Below are 23,144 nucleotides of genomic sequence, written 5' to 3'. Positions count from 1 at the left end.
CCAGAGGTCAAATGATCGTGCCGAGAAATAAAGGGTTTTGTTAATTTTCCCTCCACAGTAGTAGTAGTCTTTACCTAAGTTTTGGATTTATTTTTTAATTATAACATGTCGAAAACTGTTGTTCTTTTTTTTTTTTAATATATTTTATTGATTTATTACAGAGAGGAAGGGAGAGGGATAGAGAGTTAGAAATATCGATGAGAGAGAAACATCGATCAGCTGCCTCTTGCACACCTCCTACTGGGGATGTGCCCACAACCAAAGTACATGCCCTTGACTGGAATCGAGCCTGGGACCCTGGGACCCTCCAGGCCGCAGGCCGATGCTCTATCCACTAAGCCAAACCGGTTGGGCAAAAAAAAAACAACTGTTGTTCTTGATCAGGCATTCACATTTCAAACCCCATGTAGCTTTTTTTGTTTTTAAATAACCATGCCCACTCTGGAAATTAAGCTTCAACAAGTCTGGTATGGCCTGGATGTTCAGCAAGTCTGAGGTACGATGCTTGGATGGTGTATTTGGCTCATACACATTTATGATTGTTACGTTTCTCTGATGAATCAACCCTGTTATCATTATGAAGTGCCTTTCTTTATTACTGGTAAAACAGTTTGTTTTGAAATTTACAATGGAGGTCATCAGGTCTCTAATACCAGAAGTGGAAATGAGTACCTTTTTCCAAAGCTCTGCAGTGATTTTGAAGTACACTGTATTGAGAACCATTTCTCTGGATTCTTGTAATCTTCTCTCAGAGTGCATTTCAAAGGAAGATTCCAGTCCTCCTCAGTGTTCTTTTCCCACTGAGCCAAACTGGTCAGGGTGGCTTGTTAATTTTATTCATCTTTTCAAAGAACCAGCTCTCTACTGCATTAGTATTTCTATTATCTTTTTGTTCTCTGTTTCATTTACTTCTCTAGTTTTTATTATTTCTTCCTTCTGACATTGGGCTTTTTTTTTTTTTTTTTTTTTTTTTTTTTTTTTTACATTGGGCTTTGTTGTTCTTTTTTAGTTCTTTTAGGTGAAATGTTAGTGGGGCTCTGGTGATGGCCGAGCCCACCATTCTTGTGTGTTGTTTGTGGAGCGGGGTGAGTAGTGCTCTGGTGTGTTCTGAAGCTGGCCACCAGATGTGCTGGTTCTTGAAGCTCTTGGGAGAGACTTTGGTGCTGGACAAGGTCAGCTGCAGTTTGTGCCCAGGTTGGATCTACCTGGTAGGAGCTACAAACTAATCTGTGGTTGGTTGGCATTTGTGCTGGGCTTAGAGGCATTTTGGAGAGGCTGTGCTGTGAACCTAGGCTGTCTGCCATAGTCTGGGCTTACGTCTGGGCGTGGGGCCCTTAGGTGGCACTACGCTGTGAGCTGAGGCCAGCTGCCCCTTGTGCTGGGCTGTGGTCATTTAGTGGAGCTGTGTTCCAAAGCAAGACTGGTCACTGTTTATGCCAGACTGTGGTCACCGGATGGGAGCTACAGAGCAAGCTGAGAGGCACCATTTAAGCCGGGCTTGGGGCCACTTAGCCAGAGGTTTAAGGCACACCAAGGCCAGCTGCTGCTTGTTTGGGGTTTTGGACCTTCGAGAGATTTTAGGAAAGTCTGCAGGTCGAACCAAGGCAGAACCACTCGTTTAAAAAAGCCGCTGGAAGAGGTTTGGTTGGGTGCACCAGTTGGGTGAGGCAGGTCTCAGGTAATCACCAGGGCAGGGCAAGCGGTGTTAGCCAGGTTAATGGAGAGCACAGATACGGTTCCTGCCTGCGCTATACCTGCTGGTTGGGGGTGGGCTCAACAAAGAAACAGTGCGCCTGCCAGCGCTTGCATCTCCAAGAGCTTTCCAGACAGACCCCAGCTCCTTCAGCCCTGACCCTAAAGCTAGCCAATTCAGTTCCTCCCAGGCGTTCCTGATGCTTTTCCAGCTGCTGCCCCTGTGTTGGAGCCCAGGGCAGATGAGTTTGAGTGAGTGAGTGGAAGTGGGCCCTTCAAGAGGACGCCTAGGTCTCCAGCTGTCCTCCTCACTCGGACCCAGTCCCTGCTGGTTTTCACAGCTGTTCTGATGGGACTCCTATTGCTGGCACTGGAGCCCTGGGCTAGGGAGTCGTGTTCAGCTGGGACTCCTTGCTCCTCAGGGGAACCACTTCGGGTGTGGGACCTGCCCATTCTGTGTCTTTCCCCACCCACTCGTCTCAACATGGCTTTATATCCTTAGTTATAGGGCTTCTGTTTAGCTAGTCTTCAGGTGCTTCTCAATGATGGTTGTTCTAGAATTTAATTGTAATTTTGACGTCATGGAAAGAGGCAAACAGTATTTACCTACTCTGCCATCTTGACTGGAAGTCCTTTTTTCATTTATTTTACTGTATAAATTCAATGAGGATAAAATACATTATGTTAAGAATTTTAGGGGAGGGGTTTGAGGTGCTGGGTGAAAAAGGTGAGGGGATTAAGAAGTACAAATTGGTACTTACAAAATAGTCACAGGATGTAAAGTACAGCACAGGGAATATAGCAGTAATATTGTAATGACTGTGTGTGGTGCCAGGTGGTACTGGAAATAACGAGGGGCACACTTTGTGAAGTATATGATTGTCTAATCACTATGCTGTACACCTGAAACCAATACAAAAATAATATTGAATATAACTGTAATTTAAAAAATAAATTATAATTTATTTTTAATTTATTAATTTATTATACTGCAGATTACTTTTCGATTATCAGGATGAACTTTATTCATGACTTTATGCTATAGAAGTTCTACCAAGACTTTATTTGGATTTGTAAAAATAAATTCCTCCTACCCAACCCCACCCCCCTTTTTAGAAAATTTAGTAATAAGAAGGGTTTAAAAAGGATCACTTGGGAGGAATTTTTCTCTACAGTGTTCCATTTAACACTTACTGAGCTAGAAGTTAAAAGTTAAATAATGTTAAAAAATAAAAAGTTAAAAAATAAACTAGGAAAAAATGAAAGAAGTATATGGTTCAGTAAAATTAAAATATTTAGTATATTTTAAACCCAATTGTTACAGAAAAATTATTTTTATGGGAAAATTGCTAATCATGCTGAAAGAGCTTTTTCTAAAATAAGGATTTGTTTAGAGAAGGATTAAGGACTCTAAATATTAAACCAAATGTTTTATGAACAATTTTTTAAAGCAAAATTAAATTGTTAGGTAGACATCAGATACCAAGAAAATGCTCTTGTGGTTAAGCTTAAGTATGTCATCTTTTTCCTGGTTAGATGTTGATGACGGAGACACAGTGACAGATTTCATGGCTCAAGAGCGAGAAAGAGGCATTACTATTCAATCAGCTGCTGTTACATTTGATTGGAAGGGGTACAGAGTCAATCTCATTGATACACCAGGTAGGTGCTGTTCTAGCAGTGATGCTGTATCATTTCAGGGTTTTGTTTGTGTATGTGTTTTCTTAAATTGTGATAAAAAACCTATAAAACTTATCATCTTAACCATTTTTAAGTGTACAATTAAGTAGTGTTAAGTGTATTGGTATTATTGTGAAACATATCTTCACAACTTTTTCATCTTGTAGACCTGAAACTCTGTACCCTTTCAACAATTATTCTTTTTGTCTCCTACCACTCCTGGTAACCACCATTCTAATTCTATAGCTATGGAATTGACTACATACCTCATATTAGTAGAATCATACAATATTTGTTGTTTTGTGACTGGCTGACGTCACTTAGCATAAAGTCCTTCAAGGTTCATTTATGCTGTGGCATATGATAGTATTTCCTTTCTTTTTAAGGCTGCATAGTATTCCATTGTATATAGATAACACATTTTATATATATACAAAATTTTGTATCTGTACCATTTATCCATCAGTGGACATAAAGATTGCTGCCACCTCTTGGCTATCGTGAATAGTGTTGCTATGAACATAGGTGTGCAGATATCTTTGTTATACTCTCCTTTCAATTCTTTTAGATATATCCCCAAAGTGGGATTGCTGAGTAACACATTTGTTTGTTTGTTTTAAGGTTTTAAGTGTTATATTTTCCATCTCTTTCTTAGGTCATGTGGACTTTACCTTGGAGGTTGAGCGCTGCCTGAGGGTGCTCGATGGTGCAGTGGCTGTGTTTGATGCCTCAGCCGGTGTAGAGGTAAAAAGTATGCCAAAGTAAAATAAAAATGGAACAGCATGATTTTTTTAAAAAGTAGAAGGTGTCAGATTTAGTTTAGTATAACCCTTTATTTGGTAAGCTGATGTAAATCAAATTATAATTAAAGGAAGTTGGAATTTAATATTGAGATGTGACCTCAGCTGTTTTATACAAAGGAAAGTATGTTTGCTTTTCCATAAGAAATATCAAAGCTAGTGTTGAATTGTGAAAGGTCTGAGATTCTACCTTATTTTTATGCTAACAAGTTAGCTTGCCATAGTTTTATGGATTTTGGCAGAATATACAAGACTCCTGAGTTAGAGACAAAAGACTTTATTAGTCACAGAAATAGTAATAGCCATTGCAGCTATTTCTTCCAGCACTTTCTTGTGCTGTTACCCCAAGCCCTTAGTCCCAGCGAGTGACCAAAGGGAGTAAGGTGATAGCTGCACCACAGAGGAACCCATGCTTAGAAAATGCAGCTATATTACCGTGGGCAGTAAGCACGCCTGCTCTTAGCTGAAGAGAGACATTCCTTCCAGGGTTGTAAGCAAACCTGCCTTTTGCTTTGGTGGGAGACACTGTTTCTATCTTTCTAATGTTCGTTATACAAACATCCTTGAAAATCTAGTTTAGAACAAAAACCGTCAGTGCCGTTCGGAACAAAACATGCAGAAATGTGAGAGGCCCATGAAGAATTGTCTCCCAAAAGTTAATATAAAACTTCTTGAATAAACCTTGAAAATGGACTTAAATTACTGCTATTGGGATCAGTTATGCTATCTTTAGCTGGTACCTCATTTGTCTTGTAATGTCAAGAACGGTTATATGTTGAATATAGAACTCACATTGTTTTTTCTAATCTTAAAATTACTAAAAATAGTATCAATGAAGTGATCAAAATTAACATCCCTAAAAATCGGACAAATTGCCCGGCCAGCATAGCTCAGTGACTGAGTGTCAACCTATAAACCAGGAGGTCAGGGTTCGATTCCCAGTCAGGGCACATACCTGGGTTGCAGGATCATTCCCCTGTGTGGGGCATACAGGAGGCAGCCAATCAATGATCCTCTCACATCATTGATATTTCTATCTCTCTCTCCCTCTCCCTACCTCTCTGAAATAAAAAAAATATATATATTTTTAAAAATTGGACAAATTGACACCAAGGAGAGAGCTTAATCTTCAGCTTGATCCTGGATGCCCCCCTACCCCCCAAAAAAGTTACAAAGGATATCGTTTAGAAATTTGAATATGGAGTATATGTATTGTGTCAACTTAAATTCTTCTGAATGTGATCATTATAATTGGTTATGTTAGAGAATGTCTTTTTTTTTTAATTAAATCTTTATTGTTCAGATTATTACAGTTGTTCCTCTTTTTTCCCCCCATAGCTCTCCTCCACTCAGATCCCACCTCACCCTCTGCCCTTACTCCTCCCACTGTCCTCATCCATAGGTGTACGATTTTTGTCCAGTCTCTTCCTGCACCCCCACACCCCTTTCCCCCCAAGAATTGTCAGTCCACTGCCTTTCTATGCCCCTGGTTCTATTATATTCACCAGTTTACTCTGTTCATCAGATTTTTTCACTTGATTTTTAGATTTACTTGTTGATAGATATGTATTTGCTGTTCATAATTTTTATCTTTACGTTTTTCTTCTTCCTCTTCATAAAGAATACCTTTCAGCATTTCATATAATACTGGTTTCGTGGTGATGAACTTCTTATCTGTGAAGCTCTTTATCTGACCTTCAATTCTGAATGATAGCTTTGCTGGGTAAAGTAATCTTGGTTGTAGGTTCTTGCTATTCATCACTTTGAATATTTCTTGCCACTCCGTTCTGGCCTGCATAGTTTCTGTTGAGAAATCAGCTGACAGTCGTATGGGTATTCCCTTGTAGGTGATTGTTTTTCTCTTGCTGCTTTTAAGATTCTCTCTTTGTCTTTTGCCCTTGCATTTTAATTATGATGTGTCTTGGTATGGTCTTCTTTGGATTCCTTTTGTTTGGGGTTCTCTGCGCTTCCTGGACTTGTAAGTCTATTTCTTTCACCAGGTAGGGGAAGTTTTCTGTCATTATTTCTTCAAATAGGTTTTCAATATCTTGCCCTCTCTCTTCTTCTGGCACCCCTATAATTCGGATGTTGGTGCGCTTGAAGTTGTCCCAGAGGCTCCTTATACTATCTTCATATTTTTGGATTCTTTTTTCTTTTTGCTTCTCTGGTTGGGTATTTTTTTTTGCTTCTTCGTATTTCAAATCTTTGACTTGATTCTTGCGATCCTCTTGTCCGCTGTTGGATCTCTGTATATTATTCTTTATTTCAGTCAGTATATGCTTAATTTCTAGTTGGTCTTTTTTCATATCCTCCAGGGTCTCACTGTATTTATCGGCAGCTTCTAGAAAATTCTTGAAAAACCTTATAACTATGGTTTTGAACTCTATATCCAGTTGTTTGCTTTCCTCCATTTCTGTCATTTGTGACCTGTTTCTTTGTCTCTGCATTTTTTATGCTTCTCTGTGTTGGTAGAGTGGCTTTGTGTCCTAGGTGTCCTATAGGGCCCAGTGGCTCAGCCTCCCCAATTACCTGAGGTGGACACTCTTGGTGCACCCCTTTGTGGGCTTTGTGCACAGTCTGGTTGTAGATAAGCCTTGATTGTTGTAGGTATCACTGGGAGGAATTGACCTCCAGGCCAATTGGCTGTGAGAATCAGCTGTGTCTACAGTGGGAGAACTTCTGTGCTAAAGACACCCTTCTGGGGCAAAACTTGCTTCAGTGGGGCTTTGGTGCTCACTTGAGTCTGCCCCCTGAGTGTGTCCCTTATGGATCTGAGGAGTTGTAGTCTGGATGGTCCCCCTCTGACCACTGGGTACACTAGCTCTTGGATCTAAGGAGGTGCTAATTTAATCTCTGCCTGAGGTTACCTAGAAGGAGCTACAAAGAGATCTGCAGATTCCCCTTCCTTGTTTGGGGTTTGGAGGTGCCCAGATGAGGCCCAACTGTGAAGCAATGCAAGCTGCTGTGGGACCTTGGGCCTTCTATTGGAAGTTCTGGGTCTGTCTGGCCCAGCTGCAGTTTGTTAGGTAATTTTCAGATTGCAAAGGGCCAGGGCATTCATATGCAAAAGCCTCTGCCGCAGCCTGAGTGGGGCAGGATCTCAAGGAATCAACAGGGCGGAGCAAGCAGCTATGGCTGATCCCGCGTCTCAGCATCCCGGTAATCGCTGCAAGCACCTTTGAGAGAAAGCCGCCCTCGAGTTCCGAGTTCTGCCCACTGCCACACAGTCCAGTTTATCCCCGTATGAGTCTGGGTCCCCAGAGACTTCCCGGAACTGGAGTTCAGAGCAGTTGGGAGCTTGTGACTCCCTCCCGATTCAAAAAGACAGCTGCGTCCTCAGTTGCCAGCCCTTGCTGCATGCGCCTCCGTACCTCTGCACTTTACTTCTGCACCGCACCTCCTCTGAGTCTCAGTGTGCTTTTCTCTTTCCTTCTAGTTGTAGAATTTCCACTCAGCCAGCCTTCCTGTAGTTCTGGACGATGTCTGTTTTATCTTTTAGTTGTATTTTTGAAGTTGTTGTGGGAGGCAGAAATTTCCTGTGTTTACCTATGCCGCCATCTTGGTTCTCCTGAGAATGTCTTACCTTAGGAAATGTATGCTAAAGTATTGGAAATTAAGTGCCATGATATCTACAACTTGCTCTCATGGTTCAGCTCCCATTCTCTCTTGCGCGCTCTCTCTCTCACTCGTTAACTTCCAGGCATTAATTCTCTTTGTGTGGTAACCTAGGTCACCTAAAGCATTATTCTAAGTTTGAAGCTTACTTTTTTTCATCACACTTCCTTACATTCTTAGCTATGTTAACCTGATAGGAGTCTCGAAGTATAAGTGCAGTGGCAGTAATTCCATGCTAGAATAAGGCCCATTTCCATGTTATAATAGAGTCTTGGATCTCTTTCTTCCATGTGTAGTAACAGTTATTTTTTCCCACATGTGCTCTTTGCTTTAGGCACAAACCCTCACAGTATGGAGGCAAGCTGATAAACACAAAATACCTCGAATCTGTTTTTTAAACAAGATGGACAAAACTGGAGCAAGGTATTTGTTTAAAATTTGTTTAAAGTGTATTTCTTTGGCTTATTAAAGTAAGAATTCAATTTGAGCTTCTGATGGACTGTAACTTAAATTTTGAAATACCTATTCCTTATAGAGTATAAATATTCCATGAAATCTATTCAGTCCCCTTAAAAAGAAGTGAAAGCCGCTAATTCCTAGGTTAAGGAATACTGTGAGATTAATACAGAGCTCATAGATGATGAACCATCCTGATTCTAATGTAGGGAGACTGTACTTTCTAGGATCCTGACAGTGATGTCTTCTGATTCCATTGGTTCTATTTAGAGCTGTATGGTGTAGTCCCTGTATGTACTCTGCTGAAAGTTATGGTGTTCCCTGTCTTTGCTAAAGGTAGAGGTTGGCAAATTGTTTCTTGTAGTTGCCTCAGAGAACAGCGTTCTTCCTTGTCCCCTGATTTTCTTTGGCTCCTACTGGGTAAAATGCTCTCCATTGAAGGGAACTGGGAGAGGAGAATTAGATGTTTAAGACCTGCATATAGTGCAAAGAGTGAATGCTGAAATGTTGTGATAATGCTCGGAGACTTACAGGGTGGTAATCCAAAATGATACATTATTCTGAGAACAGAATTCAGAATTCAGAGAATCAAGAATATATGAAGGATTTGGAGAAATTGTAAAAGGGAGACAATCAAGAATATAAGGGATTCTAGGGAAATCTGACAGGGAGATGCTGGTCTGTGGTGTGAGAGTGGCAGAAACAAAACAAACTATTTCTTCCTAAAACCACACCGTATGCTCTGTTTATGTAACTCTTGAAGGATTTCTAAAGGCTGTTGGTTTAAAGAACTTTTGTCTCGATTAGTAAAAGTACAACCTTCAAAATGTGTGAGGCTTAAGCTCTGACCCTTTTCTGTTTGGAGGTCCTTGAGGTAGATGCCTTTCCTGACTTATAGCACCTGTGATGACAGGGAGGAAAGTGAGTGGATACTAGGCTGGTTGTCAAAGACATTGGGACCAGAATACGTCAGCGCATGTGCCAAAGATGACATGTGCCATAGGTAGCCAACCCACTGTTAGCACAGAAATGAACAGCATAGCAGCTAACATTAAGAATACCTGAGATAAAAGTATAGAAAGGCTGGCTTTTGGAAGAAAGCTGGTAGCCGTGTGTAATAGCAAATGCAGTTATTAGAAGAATCCTTGACTTGTAATAACAAATCTTGCATTTGAATCCAAACTGAAATTTATTATCTGTGAACTTGATCAATTCAGGTAACCTTAACCTCAAATTTTAGTTAAGGTGAAGTTAACAAAAATAATACCTTAAATACCCATGTGGCAGGATTCTGGTAGATATTCAATTACTATTTATCTGGAATTGACATTAAAATTTTTTTCAAAATGTCTTATGGAAACTGAAGTGATGAACATTAAAAGCCATGGAAAGGGTTATACTTTTAGAGAACATTCTTAAACTTGTTTTTAAAACTTTAACATTTTTAACTACTGTTTAATTATTTTGTTTTCTACAGTTTTAATTATGCAGTTGAAAGCATCAGAGAGAAGTTGAAGGCAAAACCTTTGCTTTTACAGGTTGGTTGATTAATATTTGGTTAATCAATAGTAACAACTCCTCAGTTTCCTCATCAGTTTGTTTTATTGTGACATACACATTTCTGAAGCTACTTCAAATCATTTTTGGAAGAAGTTGGAATATAAATTTAAAAAATAGGTAAGATTGTGGTAATAATAATGGACATTTGGGGGGAAGTGGGGAAAGATAAGATTTATCTCCAATGCCATTCTAATTGAGTAATCATTTAATAATGTTAATTTTACTCTGATTTATAGTTACCAATTGGTGAAGCCAAAACTTTCAAAGGAGTGGTGGATGTAGTAAATAAAGAAAAACTTCTCTGGAATCCCAATTCAGATGATGGAAAAGACTTTGAGAGAAAACCCCTCTTGGAAAAGAGTGATCCTAAATTGCTGAAGGAGGCTACTGAAGCAAGGAATGCCTTAATTGAACAAGTAAAATAATCCTTTGAGTTTAAAGTTGCATAAATATTTATAAACTCTAAAAAATAATTTATTGTGAAATGTAATATAAAATTACATTTGGAAAATATAAGATACAAGAATAATGAGATGAACACCACCTGGCTTAAGAATTAGAATATTAGCAATACTCTTGAATCTCCATGTGCCACTTCCTGTTCGTCTCTCCCCCTTCCACTAATTATCTATTTTCCCAACCACTGTATTGACTGTAGAGTTTATCTTTCATTTGCTTTTTTTAATAGTTTACCACAAATGTATATATCCTTAAAGAACGTAGTTTTTCACCCAGCTGGTGTAGTTTAGTGGTTGAGTGTTGAACTATGATCAGGAGGTCACAGTTTGATTCCCAGTCAGGGCACATGCCCAGGTGTGGGCTCCATCCCCAAGTAGGGGGTGTGCAGGAGGCAGCCAATCAATGATTTTCTCTCATCATTGATGCTTTTATCTCTATCCCTCTCCCTTCCTCTCTGAAATCAAAAAAAATATAAAACAGAAGAACATAGTTTTTCATGGTTTTGAACTCTATATAAATAGAATGATACTTTTTGTATTTTATTACATTGTTCAACATTGTGTTGGAGATACTTCCATGTAGTTACGTGTGATTATACTTCACTCGTTTTCAGTCTTTAGTAGTGTGCCAATATATGATTATACCATAATTTATTGTCTGTTTTCCTGTGGATAAACTTTGAGGTGGTTACCTCTTTTTTTTTTTTTTGCTGTTACAAACAGTGTTGCTGTGAACATTTTTGTATGTATGTCCTTGTGCACATATGTAAGAATTTGTTTAGAGTGAAACCTAGGAGTGGAATTGCCAGGTCAAAGTGTATGTCCGTCTTTTACTTGACCAGATGTCAAATTATTTAGAAAATTTTAAAACCATCATTTTATAGTTGATATATAATTTTAGACCTCATGTCACCCTCAAAATTTAAAAGAAAATAGTAATGTTATTATTTGTAATATTTATATGATATTGTTAGTTTAAAAAACAGTAAGTAAAACATATCTTAAATAAACTCCCTGAATTTTATGGTAAAGACGAACATTTGAGTCTGAACTCTTTGATTTCCTTACTTCTAAATTAAACTGGTCAAAATTATAATTAATTATTTTCATTCATCTTTTGTATGAAGTTATTTTTGAAGTAATTCTTTTCCATCATATAGTAATTTTCAACTTTATTATGAACATGATAATGGTCATTGTTAATTTTATTAATGGATAATATTTATTGAAGACTTATGATCTAACTTAAGTGCTTTACATATATTATTTAACCCTCCGAACAGTGTATATTATCCCCATTTTACAGATGAGGAAACAGGCTTATAATGGTAAAATAAGTTGTCATATAGCTAATAAATAGCAGAGCTGGGATCTGAACCCAAATCTGTCTGTTTAGAGCTGGAGCTCATACTGCTTCTCTAATGGGGGAGGTGGGGGAGCACATAAAAAGGATAAAAGTGGAATTAACATTTATTAATCAATAATTGGGTACATAATTGGTTCTCCTTTGAGGTTTTATTTTGTTTTATACAAAAGGGCTATCAGAATAAACCTAAGGAGGATTTTATAATCTCATTGAGATACCAACATAAACTTGCATATGCTCTAGGACATTAAAGGCTCAAATTTTCTATCAATAGGTAATGAAGAGCTAATTGTAAGGAATACATACGTGTGTGTAGAATTAGAGAGTACCACCACATCACACCTGTTAGGATGGCTTCTATCAAAAAACAAAATAACTGTTGTAAGGATGTGGAGAAGTTGTAACCCCAGGCATTGCTGGTGGGAATGAAAATGGTGCCGCCATTGTGAAAAACAGTATAGTGGTTCCTCAGAAAATTGAAAATAGAATTAACATATGATCTAGCAATTCCACTTCTGGGTTTATATCCGAAAGAATTGAAAGCAAGGTTTCAAAGAGATATTTGTACATCCTTGTACATAGCAGCATTATTTATAACAGCCAAAAGGTGGAAGGTATTTATCAACAGATGGATGGATAAATAAAATGTGGTATATACACACAATAGGGTAGTAGTCAGTGTTATAATGGAAGGAAATTCTGACATGATACATTATTAATGAACCTTGAGGACATTAAACTTGCTATTTGAAATAAGCCAATCACAGAAGGACAAATACTGTATGATTCCATTTATATGAGATAGCTCTAGTAGTTTGGTACATTTTTACAGTAGTTGGCTATTAACAGGCTGCTTTTCTCAAATTTGCAAGTTTTATTCCTTTATACTATTATAATCTTTTGAAACTGTTTTATTTTATTGTCAGCTGAATTCTGTTTTATAATGGCAAATTATTATGAAAAGGACATGAATTAGATAAATACATTTTTATTATTGAAATATGTCTACTATCCCAACTTAAATATATTTCCTCAGCACAGGATTAGTTATAATAAGATTAGTCTTTTTTGTTTGACTTTCTCAGATCTTATGAGCATTCAGAATATTAGAGGAGTTTCAAATAAAACTTTGTTATGAACTAAGACCCCCAAATTTAGCTAAAAATAGCAACCCATTGTATATGTTATCATTGACTACAAATTGTGCATTTTCTTTTGAACACTCTGAGTAGATAGCAATTTAATGTTATGCTTAATCTGGCTCAGGCTTCCCATGAATTTAGGAAATTCATAATAGCATGTCTTCAATTTTCAGTTTCCTTTCCTTTGAAAGAAAACTCTCTTTTAGAAGATAGGAAGACGTCCTTGGCGTGGATAAGTTAGACCATGGAACTGTCTTGAAATATTTGGATAATGTATATTTAGAGTATTTGGCTTAAGTTAATAGTTGGACAACAAATACAAGTCATAGAACTAAAGCCTTTCTTTATAGGTTGCAGATTTGGATGATGAATTTGCTGACTTGGTTTTAGGAGAATTTAGTGAAAATTTTGATTTGCTCCCAGCTGAAAAGGTAAATTTTATTTTTCATTTACTTTGACCAAGTTTTACTAATTGGATGCACTTCGCTTTCTGTGTTTGTGTTGTTTTTGTTTTTCTAACTTTGAATAGCATTGGAAACTATGCTGACTTAAACAAAAATTAGAAGATCATGGAGATAAAGCCACTAACACAGCTACTTAATAATGGCATGATTAACTATTTTTGGTTATATTTTACAAAATTAGAAGTGGAATCTTTTTTACTTGTATTGATTCAGGAGAAGTTAATTGTTAATTCTCAACCTTTTCTCTTCATTGTAACCATTTAATAAGTATTTTTAGGGAAATCAGAGGTTGAAATTTTTTATTTAAAATTTCCTGGTTTTTCAATCTACAATAATCATTTTAATCAGAATATTTTTTTCTGAATCTCTTTTAATTTTTAGTGGAAACTCATTGCAGGTCTTTTGTTTTGTTTTGAAAAACATTAAACCAGAGACTAGGCAAGTAAAGTACAGATAATAATTGAATTATGACAGATTTCTTTAAGGCATTCCTGTTTTTTTGTGTTTGTTTCTTTTTCCTGCCAGGAATCTTCCCCCATGAATTTGGCAAACTTGCTCGTTATTTTCCTTGATGAAACATAAGAGTTACTAAAGAAAGTGTTTTTAAGTGGTAATATGTATAGTGGGATCCAAGATGAGCCCAGCAAATTCACTTATTTCCCCCAAAAAGAATTAAAGAAAAACACAAGATCTATAGATTAATTTTGAGCCATTTGAAATTACTTGAGGTAGAAAAAAATATTTTTCTTTTGAATGAAATGGCATAATTTTGACATATTTTATTGTGTAGTATTTGAGTGCTTAAGTGTGTTATTTTGCCCTACAGTCACATAACATGACTTCTGTTTTCAAAGAGTTTACAGTCTAAAGTAGAATTGACCCACCATTTCTCTTATCAGTAGCTTGCAGGTACACCCAAGCTTTTCTTGGTTTTTGAGGTCTTTCAAAATTTTCTTTCTACTTTGATTTCTCATTTTCTTTTGGATTTTATTTAATATGGATCTATTTCATTTGAAAAAATTGTTACTCATGTTTATATTTTTAATTTCTTACCAGCTTATTAGATTATCAAGGTAAAATCACAAATATATGAACTCATCTATTCAATAAATATTTTTATTTTTTTTTCTTTTTTTTTAATTAAATCTTTATTGTTCAGATTATTACATTTGTTCCTCTTTTTTTCCCCCCCATAACTCCCCTCCTCCCAGTTCCCGCCCCACCCTCCGCCCTCACTCCCCACCCACTGTCCTCATCCATAGGTGCACGATTTTTGTCCAGTCTCTTCCCGAATCTCCCACACCCCTTTCCCCCCCCAGGAATAGTCAGTCCATTCCCTTTCTATGTCCCTGATTCTATTATAATCAACAGTTCATTCTGTTCATCAGATTATTTATTCACTTGATTCTTAGATTCACTTGTTGATAGATGCATATTTGTTGTTCATAATTTGTATCTTTACCTTTTTCTTCCTCTTCCTCTTCTTAAAGGATACCTTTCAGCATTTCATATAATCCTGGTTTGGTGGTGATGAACTCCTTTAGCTTTTCCTTATCTGTGAAGCTCTTTATCTGACCTTCAATTCTGAATGATAGCTTTGCTGGATAAAGTAATCTTGGTTGTAGGTTCTTGGTATTCATCACTTTGAATATTTCTTGCCACTCCTTTCTGGCCTGCAAAGTTTCTGTTGAGAAATCAGCTGACAGTCGTATGGGTATTTCCTTGTAGGTAACTGAGTTTCTTTCTCTTGCTGTTTTTAAGATTCTCTCTTTATCTTTTGCTCTTGGCATTTTAATTATGATGTGTCTTGGTGTGGTCCTCTTTGGATTCCTTTTGTTTGGGGTTCTCCGTGCTTCTTGGACCTGTAAGTCCATTTCTTTCACCAGGTGGGGGAAGTTTTCTGTCATTATTTCTTCAAATAGGTTTTCAATATCTTGCTCTCTCTCATCTTCTGGCACCCCTATAATTCTGATGTTGGTACACTTGAAGCTGTCCCAGAGGCTCCTTACACTATCCTCGCATTTTTGGATTCTTTTTTCATTTTGCTTTTCCGGTTGGGTGTTTTTTGCTTCCTCGCATTTCAAATCATTGACTTGATTCTTGCGCTCCTCTGGTCTGCTGTCGGGAGTCTGTATAATATTCGTTATTTCAGTCCGTGTATGCTTAATTTCTAGTTGGTTCCCCAATATAAGATCGAGGGTCTCATTAGTTTTCTTGTAGATCTCATTAAGTTTATCGGCGGCTTCTAAACAGTTCTTGAGAGACCTTAAAAGTGTGGTTCTGAACTCTATATCTTCCATTGACAATTTTGTCCTGTTTCTTTGTCTCCGCATTTTGTTATGCTTCCTTGGTGCACCCCCTAGTGGTCTTTGTTCGAAGTCTTATAGTTAAATCTTGATTGTTGTAGCTAATTCCAGGGAGGGTTTGACCTCCAGGCCAAGTGGCTATGAGAATCAGCTGTGTCTGCAGTGAGAGAACTTCTGTCCTCTAGGGAGGTGCTAATCTAGCCTTTGCCTGAGGCTATCCGGCAAATGCCTGTGTGCAGGGCTTGGGCGGGGCGGGTCGCACAGGATCAACAGGGTGGGCCGGAGAGAGCAGTTATGGCGGCTCTCAGTCCTGTCCCCAGGGGCTCTGCCTCTCTGAGTCCCAGCACCCGCTGCAAAGCTCAGAGAGAAAGCTGCACTCGCTCTGACCGAAGCCAGACAGTCCCGCTTCTCCCGTTTGAGTCTGGGTCCCTAAAGACTCGCCGGGATCTGGAGCTCAGATTCTGCGACTCCCTCCCGATTGAAAACGCCAACCGCGCCCTCCGCTGCCAGCCCGCTCCGCGCACTCCGCACCTCAGAATTTGACTTCAGCACTGTGCCGCCTCTGAGTGTCCGTATGCGTTTCTCTTTCCTCCTAGTTGTAGGACTTCCACTCAGCCAGCATTCCTGTGGTTCTGGGTGATGTCCCTTCCGTTTTTTGGTTTCACTTTTGAAGTAGTTGTTCAAAGCAGCAAACTCCGGCGTTAACCTATGCCGCCATCTTGGTTCTCCTCTCTCCTTTCACTTCAATAAATATTTTTAAATACCTACTTTGTTTTAAGCACTTTTCTAGTTTCTGGGATTTAGCAGTTTTTTCATTGAACCTTACTATAATTCTTATAAATTTTACACTTAATAGAAGGGGAGATGGACAATACACTAATAAATATGTATCTAATATACCAGGTAGTAATTAATATTATAAAGAAAAACAAAGAATAAGGCCATAAAGAATGATGGAAGTATGTTTTATGTGGTTGGTTAGGAAAAACATCTAATTCTGAGATATTTTGGTTGAGACAAGTATACTGCATATATGTGACCATCTTATGGTCACATAAAATACTTATTTATACCTTTGCTTTCTAGCTACAGACTGCAATACACAGAGTAACACTTGCTCAGACAGCAGTACCTGTGCTTTGTGGAAGTGCCCTGAAAAACAAAGGGGTCCAGCCCTTGTTAGATGCTATTACTATGTACTTGCCTTCACCTGAAGAGCGCAACTATGAATTTCTGTAAGTATGCAGGTATATAGGTTAAAATGTATAGCCTCGAATCACCATTTTTTAATAACATTGGTGAAAAATATCATTGTAAATCATATAATAATAGTGTCATAGTAATTTTCACTTGGAAGGGACATTTGTTATCTCTTGTAACCTGCTGCATTTACAGGTGGAGCTAAGAATGTGGAGTTATTGCTGTGTAAACATATGTTGGCCCTGCCAACTGAGTTTTTAAAAAAAAGGTAGTATACTGGGAACGTCTGATAAATATATTTTATATCTATTCTAGATTTCAAGATTTTTCAAAAGCTCAAAATACTTTGTGGCTATAAAGAAGATCATTGTTTGACTCCTGTTGCCACTAACAACTTTGTACTTACTAATAAATCCTCTAAAATCTGAGTGTTGTGTAAAATGGCAGGTGAAACTGGACTTTAATACGTTTAACTAGGAAATTAACCACTTTTCATATCTCTCCGTTGGAGAGGCATTACAACGAAGAGATTGTGAGCGTGGACTGTGTTCTACCTGGATTTAAATTCCACCTCTTCCAAGTTGCTTAACCTCTTATCTGTGAAATGCAGAGAGTAGGGCCTATCTCAGAGGATTGTTACAAGAATCAAATGAGTCAATGTTTAAAAAGTACATGGAACAGTGCCTAGTGTAAGCTTTCTATATAAGGATTTATTGAATAAAGTTACAAACTGGAGGAATCGTATTGGAGAATTTCTGTAATAGAAATGTCTAACCTACTTTGAGCCACGGACTCCTTTGAAAGTAATGAAAATAGAGAGCTTTTCCTAAGAAAAATGTACACAAAATCTTATCAATGAGCACCAACTTAAGGACATTATTCTGTAAGAATGTTGGCTTATAAACAAGTTCAGATTTGCAGTATATGTTTATATGGTTATGTGACTGGAGAGAAAGGGGGAGGAGAGTGTACAAACAGCAATTGGAAAGTCCTTATCTATTTACTCTGTACAGGTTTTTTGAGAAAGTGCTGTGATGTTCCTCGGAATATTTTTTTGAGGAGGGAACTCTTGGTTATGGAATTATTTGCAAATTGAGGTAATATTTGGAAGAGACCCCATTGTTTTTAGTTTTGAGGAATTAATAATTCATTGGAGGAAGTGGGGAACTGACATTGTTTAGTCAGTCTGGGCAGCTAAATTAGAAGATGTGAAGGCTCTTTGGAGGACAGCAAGATTAAGTTTGTGCAGCGACTATGATCTGATCTGGATAAATATATTGGAAGTGTATTTTAAAGGCTTTTTGGAATGTCTCCTTAACTTTTACAGGCAGTGGTATAAGGGTGACTTGTGTGCACTGGCATTTAAAGTTCTCCATGACAAGCAGCGGGGACCGCTGGTGTTCATGCGCATTTACTCAGGCATGATAAAACCCCAGTTGGCCGTCCATAATATTAATGGAAACTGCACGTAAGTAGAAGCTTAGATTATTTTCTAAAACTGTACTTGTTTCTTTAAAAATACTTCTACTAATATAAATCATGGTTTTACAGGGAGAGAATAAGTCGTCTGCTTTTGCCATTTGCTGACCAACATGTAGAAATCCCTTCACTGACTGCTGGTAACATTGCTTTGACTGTTGGACTTAAACATGTAAGTGATGAAATGCTTTCTCTGGGAATTGGGTGGAGGGGGACTATAGGGGGAAGCGGGGCAGACATCTGTAATGTTCTCAGCAATAAAGATTTTTGAAAGTAGGCATTTTATAATAGCAAAACCCCCATAAATCTAAATGTCCATCAGTAGTAGTGGAATAATAAATATTGTGTAGCATAGTTATTAAATGGTTGACTCTTATACATTTAATAGAAAGAAAGGAAATTGTAGAAAACTATTAACGGTATGGATTGTATTCATATAAAGTTCAAATCCAAGTAAAATAATATACTATCCATGTATGCATACATATATTTTAAGATTATATAAAACATTGTTATTGCTATTGGATTTTTTTCTTATTTTGATCACTGCACACAATTTCATCTAACCTTATAACTGGTGAGGTATTAACTTAGGATATTTTGACAATGAAGTCTCCATGAGGGCAAGGATTTTTGTCTTTTTCTCTGTTCTTAGTCCTTAGACCAGTGAATTTAGGCACTCCATGACTTTTATAGGATGAAAATATGTGATGCTGTCTATATATGCTGTCTATATGGGTTAAAACTAAGGACATTTCACTTTTATATGTATTAAATCAAGTGCAGTTACTCATGAAACTTTGGTATATTTGGCACTTAGGATAAACATTGCTACTTTTAACATTTTAAACTCTTTATGAAATTGCAAGATGTAAAATCCTTTACAGAAAATTCCCATGGTCCGGAAATTGGACTTCTAGCATCACAGTGGCTTCTCTGTCTATCTGAAGGCAGAACTTGTATGTATTTGAGAGAGTTACAGAAATCTGGGCTAGTGTTCAGTAGGAATATCTTTACAGAGACAAAAACCGGCACAGAACTCCCAAATAGGTAAGTTTAAAAGTAAAATTATAGTTTAAAAAAAGAACTGAAGTCTATAAGGAAGCTACTGTCACTTTTGCATGGTCAAGGGTACTCTGTTTAATTGCATACTTTAGTTAATAAAGAATTAACTAAAGGATTTTGTAAAATAGAAACATTTTTACTGGTGGTAAAACACAGTAATGGACTTCTACCTCACTTGTCTACATATGATTGAAAATTTAGGAAGGTACATTTGTTTTGTCAAATGAATTTTGGATATATATTGTGGGTGTGTTGTGTTATTGTTAGACTTTTTACAGCAGTGTTTTGGATAGAATTCTTATACAGGTTAAATTAGATTTACCTGTGCAAAGTTATAATGAGTTTTAGGAATTTGTCTCTCTTTTAAGTACTGATGAAAATAAAGTGCCACATTAAATTTTTTCTTATTTCGTGAATCTTGGTGGAAGCTGAGTGCTTGCTTACAGCCTGTTTTATTCCAAGGCATCTTCTTTGTTTGCAGACGGCCACTGGAGATACCATTGTCTCATCCAAGTCCAGCGCACTAGCTGCAACTCGTCGAGCTGAAAGGGAGGGAGAAAAGAAGCAGAGACACAACAGTGAAACAGAGAGACTTTTATTGGCTGGGGTGGAGATTCCAGAACCTGTTTTCTTCTGTACCATAGAACCCCCTTCGGTAGCTAAGCAGCCAGGTACAAATAGTGTTGGTGTATTAATTAATGAATGCCCTGGTAATTTAGATAAAATAGTTTAATTTTATCAGCATTCATTGGTAAGTATTTCTTGTGATTGGCCTAGCTTTTTATTTAAGATGTTTTGATTTTTACAAACTCCTTCTATTTTTTCTTTTCTTATATCTTGGCCATTTTTTTCATATCATATTCTTAGTCCTTAGTCTTGTTCTTATAGTGCTACCTATGGGACTCTATGACCTCAGGACTGCCCTTCCAGTGTATTAAATTAGTTAGTAGCCAATTCATAACTGGCTCAGTTTCTCAACTCCATTTATAAAATTGCTACTTTTTCTTGATCAACCTTTGAAAGTCAGTGAAGATATTTATAACTTTGTTAATGTCAGTTGACCTTTCTGATCGTTATATACTTTGTTTTTTAGCATATTTGCTCAGAATTCTTCAGTGGCTTTTCATTACTTAAAGCAGAAACCTAAACTCTTTGGTATGATATATCTAGCTCATTATTCCAGTTATGTCACTTTCAATTAGATTTGGTTGAATATAGCAGAAAATCCCCAAATAACAGTTGCTTTAATGACAAAAGTTTGTTTCTCTCTGTAGTGAAATATGCCTTGAGTTGGTTGCCTCAGGCTTAGAGTCCACAGTGGGCACCCAGCCTCCAGTCTTTTGTCTTGGCTTCTGAGTGCATCACTCCTGTCCTTAGTCATCTCAGGATGGCTGCTGGAGCCTTGGGCATCATGGAGTTCCCGGCAGCAGAAAGGAGGAATAGGGAGGAAGAAGATGTGCCCCTTTCTCTTTTAAGATTTCTTTCTTTTTTTTTAAAGTATAATTTTATTGATTTCACACAGAGAGGAAGAAACATCCATGATAAGAGAATCATGGATGAGCTGCCTCCTGTGTGCTCCCTACTGGGGATCGAGCCCGCAACCCGGGCATGTGTCCTTGACCCGCATCGAACCGGGACCTGAAGCTTCAGTCCACAGACCGATGCTCTATCTATTGTGCCAAACTGGCTAGGGCCCTTTTAAGATTTATACGTCATTGGCCATCACTTAGATATATGGCTACCCAGTTGCAAAGGAGTCTGGTAAACGCAATCTTTTAGCTTGGCAGCAGCATAGAGTGGAGGTTACTTGGAACCTTTCTTGCCTGGCCTCATTTCTTGGATCTTCCTCCTTTGTTCTGAACCCTCATCTTTCACCCAAACAAAAATAAAAACAGAATAACAGTTTAAATGTGTGGAATAAGGTAGTTCATGAATCCATTGCTCAGCTCTTCACTTCAGCTACACTTTGTAGAACTTCTAACATCTTTTATAAAGAGGTAGGATATATGCATCATTTAATGATTGTATTAAAGTGCCGGGAGCCGGTCCATCCTTGCTGTTTCAAGGGACCTGGCATATATGGCATACTGTTCTTAATATGTTTGCTCACCTTCTTGGCACTATGTGTTTTAACCAAGGTCTCTGAGAAAGGTTGTTTCACCAGGTAGGGATTTTCCCCTGAAGTTAGGGAGGGAATAAAACCTCTTAACTAAGTGCCAGGCAGGTAACTAATCACTTTAACTATGAACAATCATGCTTAAGCTACATAATCTTTACTCCCTGGAGTGGAGATAAGAAACGCCCTAACCTTTGTAATAGAGATTGATAGGATTGGAATCAACTGGTATAAATACAGATGTAAGAACAGAGAACTTAGAACACAGAACTTAGAATACAGAACCAAGAGAGACAGAACCTAGGCACAGAACCTACACAGAACGTTCTCTAGAGACAGAAGAACTTCGCTGGAGAGAACAGGCAAAAGATCCTGGACTGAACCTGACTACAGAAATTGGCAAGAGAACCTGACTAGAACCTGGTGACTGAACTTGGCTGGAGAACCTGGCTGGAGAACCTGGAGAACCTAGCAAGAGAACATGGACACAGAACCTGGCTGGAGATCCTAAGCAGAACTTTGCTGGAGATCCAGACTAGAACCTGGTGATCCTAAGAAGAACCTCTCTGGAGATCCTAACCAGAACTTAGCTAGAGAACCTCGCTATGATGATCATCTGAACGCCCTCTCCGTGTCATTCCTTCTTCACTAATTCCATCCACACCTTTGGGGACCCCTGGACCTGCTGGGGCTCGACCCCAGCATATGGCGCCCGAACTAAAGTATCACTTTTGATCGTGTATTTAATGAAAATAATACGTTCTTATTTCATCTCTTTGGCTGTGATTATCATAGAGTGATTACATTACCATGTCTTTATTCATTATCTAATTTAGCTTCCTTTTATCTGATTCTCATTATTGCCTATTTTTCTGAAGGTATTTTGCTTTTTTTGTCAGCTCTTTGATTGATCTTTGCAGAGTATAATCAGATGATGCTACTGTCCACTTACACCCTTCAGTGGCTGGCTTCTTATTGCAAATCCAAACTCTTCACCATGGCCTCCAGCTGCTCACCAGTGTCACACTACACACTGGCCTCCTTGTTGTTTTTCCAAAAGCCAGTTATTCCTTGCACAGCCATTTCCTCTGTCTGGGATTCTTTTTCACCATTTTTTAATAAGGTTGCTTTTTTTTTTATATGTCTTTACCCAAATCATCCTGGAGAGGCCTTCCCAGATCACCCAATCTCAAGTAACCTCCCATCTCTATCTTACCACCTTATTTTACTCTCTACAAAGCATGTATGGCTGTTGGAAATTTTCTTTTTTCAAAATTTGTTTGCTTGTTCATATGTTTTCCTCACTATAATGTTTCCTCACTAGATATTTCATTATCTAGAAAATGAAACATAAAGACAACCATGTTGTTTTTATCCACCAGATTTGGATCATGCATTGAAATGCCTTCAACGTGAAGATCCCAGTTTAAAAGTCAGGCTTGATCCTGACTCTGGACAGGTAGGTGTATTGTTGCTTAATCCCGATATCTGTCAGTAATGTAGCATGCGTGTTGAAGTAAGTATATCTGAAACATTGATAGGTCTATGCCCCTGAAAAAGAAACTTTCTTTTTTGGTTTTCATAATAATAAACTTGTAATTATTATGTTGACTACCAATCTAAATAGATAAGTTCTCCTTAATTCCTTAAAATAATTATACCTCACTTGTATAAACTACTTTGCAACGTTTAGACCATCCAGAAGAGAGCCTTTTGTGAAATTTTCAAATGAGGTTCAACCCCAA

At 37.8% G+C, this 23,144-nt stretch overlaps 1 protein-coding gene across 12 annotated transcripts in view; it reads left to right on the top strand.

Annotated features, from left to right (window-relative positions):
* The window catches only part of GFM2 (GTP dependent ribosome recycling factor mitochondrial 2), a 61,223-nt gene that overhangs the window by 8,447 nt on the left and 29,632 nt on the right, over positions 1–23,144 (top strand). For all 12 annotated transcript variants that reach the window (XM_036310914.1, XM_036310913.1, XM_036310915.1 and 9 more), the window contains 11 exons: positions 3,229–3,354; positions 4,028–4,116; positions 8,122–8,210; positions 9,721–9,781; positions 10,040–10,219; positions 13,120–13,200; positions 16,626–16,774; positions 18,067–18,207; positions 18,291–18,390; positions 19,765–19,954; positions 22,782–22,858. In XM_036310914.1, the coding sequence (XP_036166807.1) occupies positions 3,229–3,354; positions 4,028–4,116; positions 8,122–8,210; positions 9,721–9,781; positions 10,040–10,219; positions 13,120–13,200; positions 16,626–16,774; positions 18,067–18,207; positions 18,291–18,390; positions 19,765–19,954; positions 22,782–22,858 (1,283 nt within the window). The remainder of the gene's footprint in view (positions 1–3,228; positions 3,355–4,027; positions 4,117–8,121; positions 8,211–9,720; positions 9,782–10,039; positions 10,220–13,119; positions 13,201–16,625; positions 16,775–18,066; positions 18,208–18,290; positions 18,391–19,764; positions 19,955–22,781; positions 22,859–23,144) is intronic.

This window comes from Myotis myotis, unplaced genomic scaffold, assembly GCF_014108235.1.
Source record: "Myotis myotis isolate mMyoMyo1 unplaced genomic scaffold, mMyoMyo1.p scaffold_m19_p_5, whole genome shotgun sequence".
Classification (NCBI taxonomy): Eukaryota; Metazoa; Chordata; class Mammalia; order Chiroptera; family Vespertilionidae; genus Myotis; species Myotis myotis.
The sequence above is the reverse complement of the archived record's forward strand: the minus strand, read 5'-3'. Positions and strand labels throughout refer to the sequence as shown.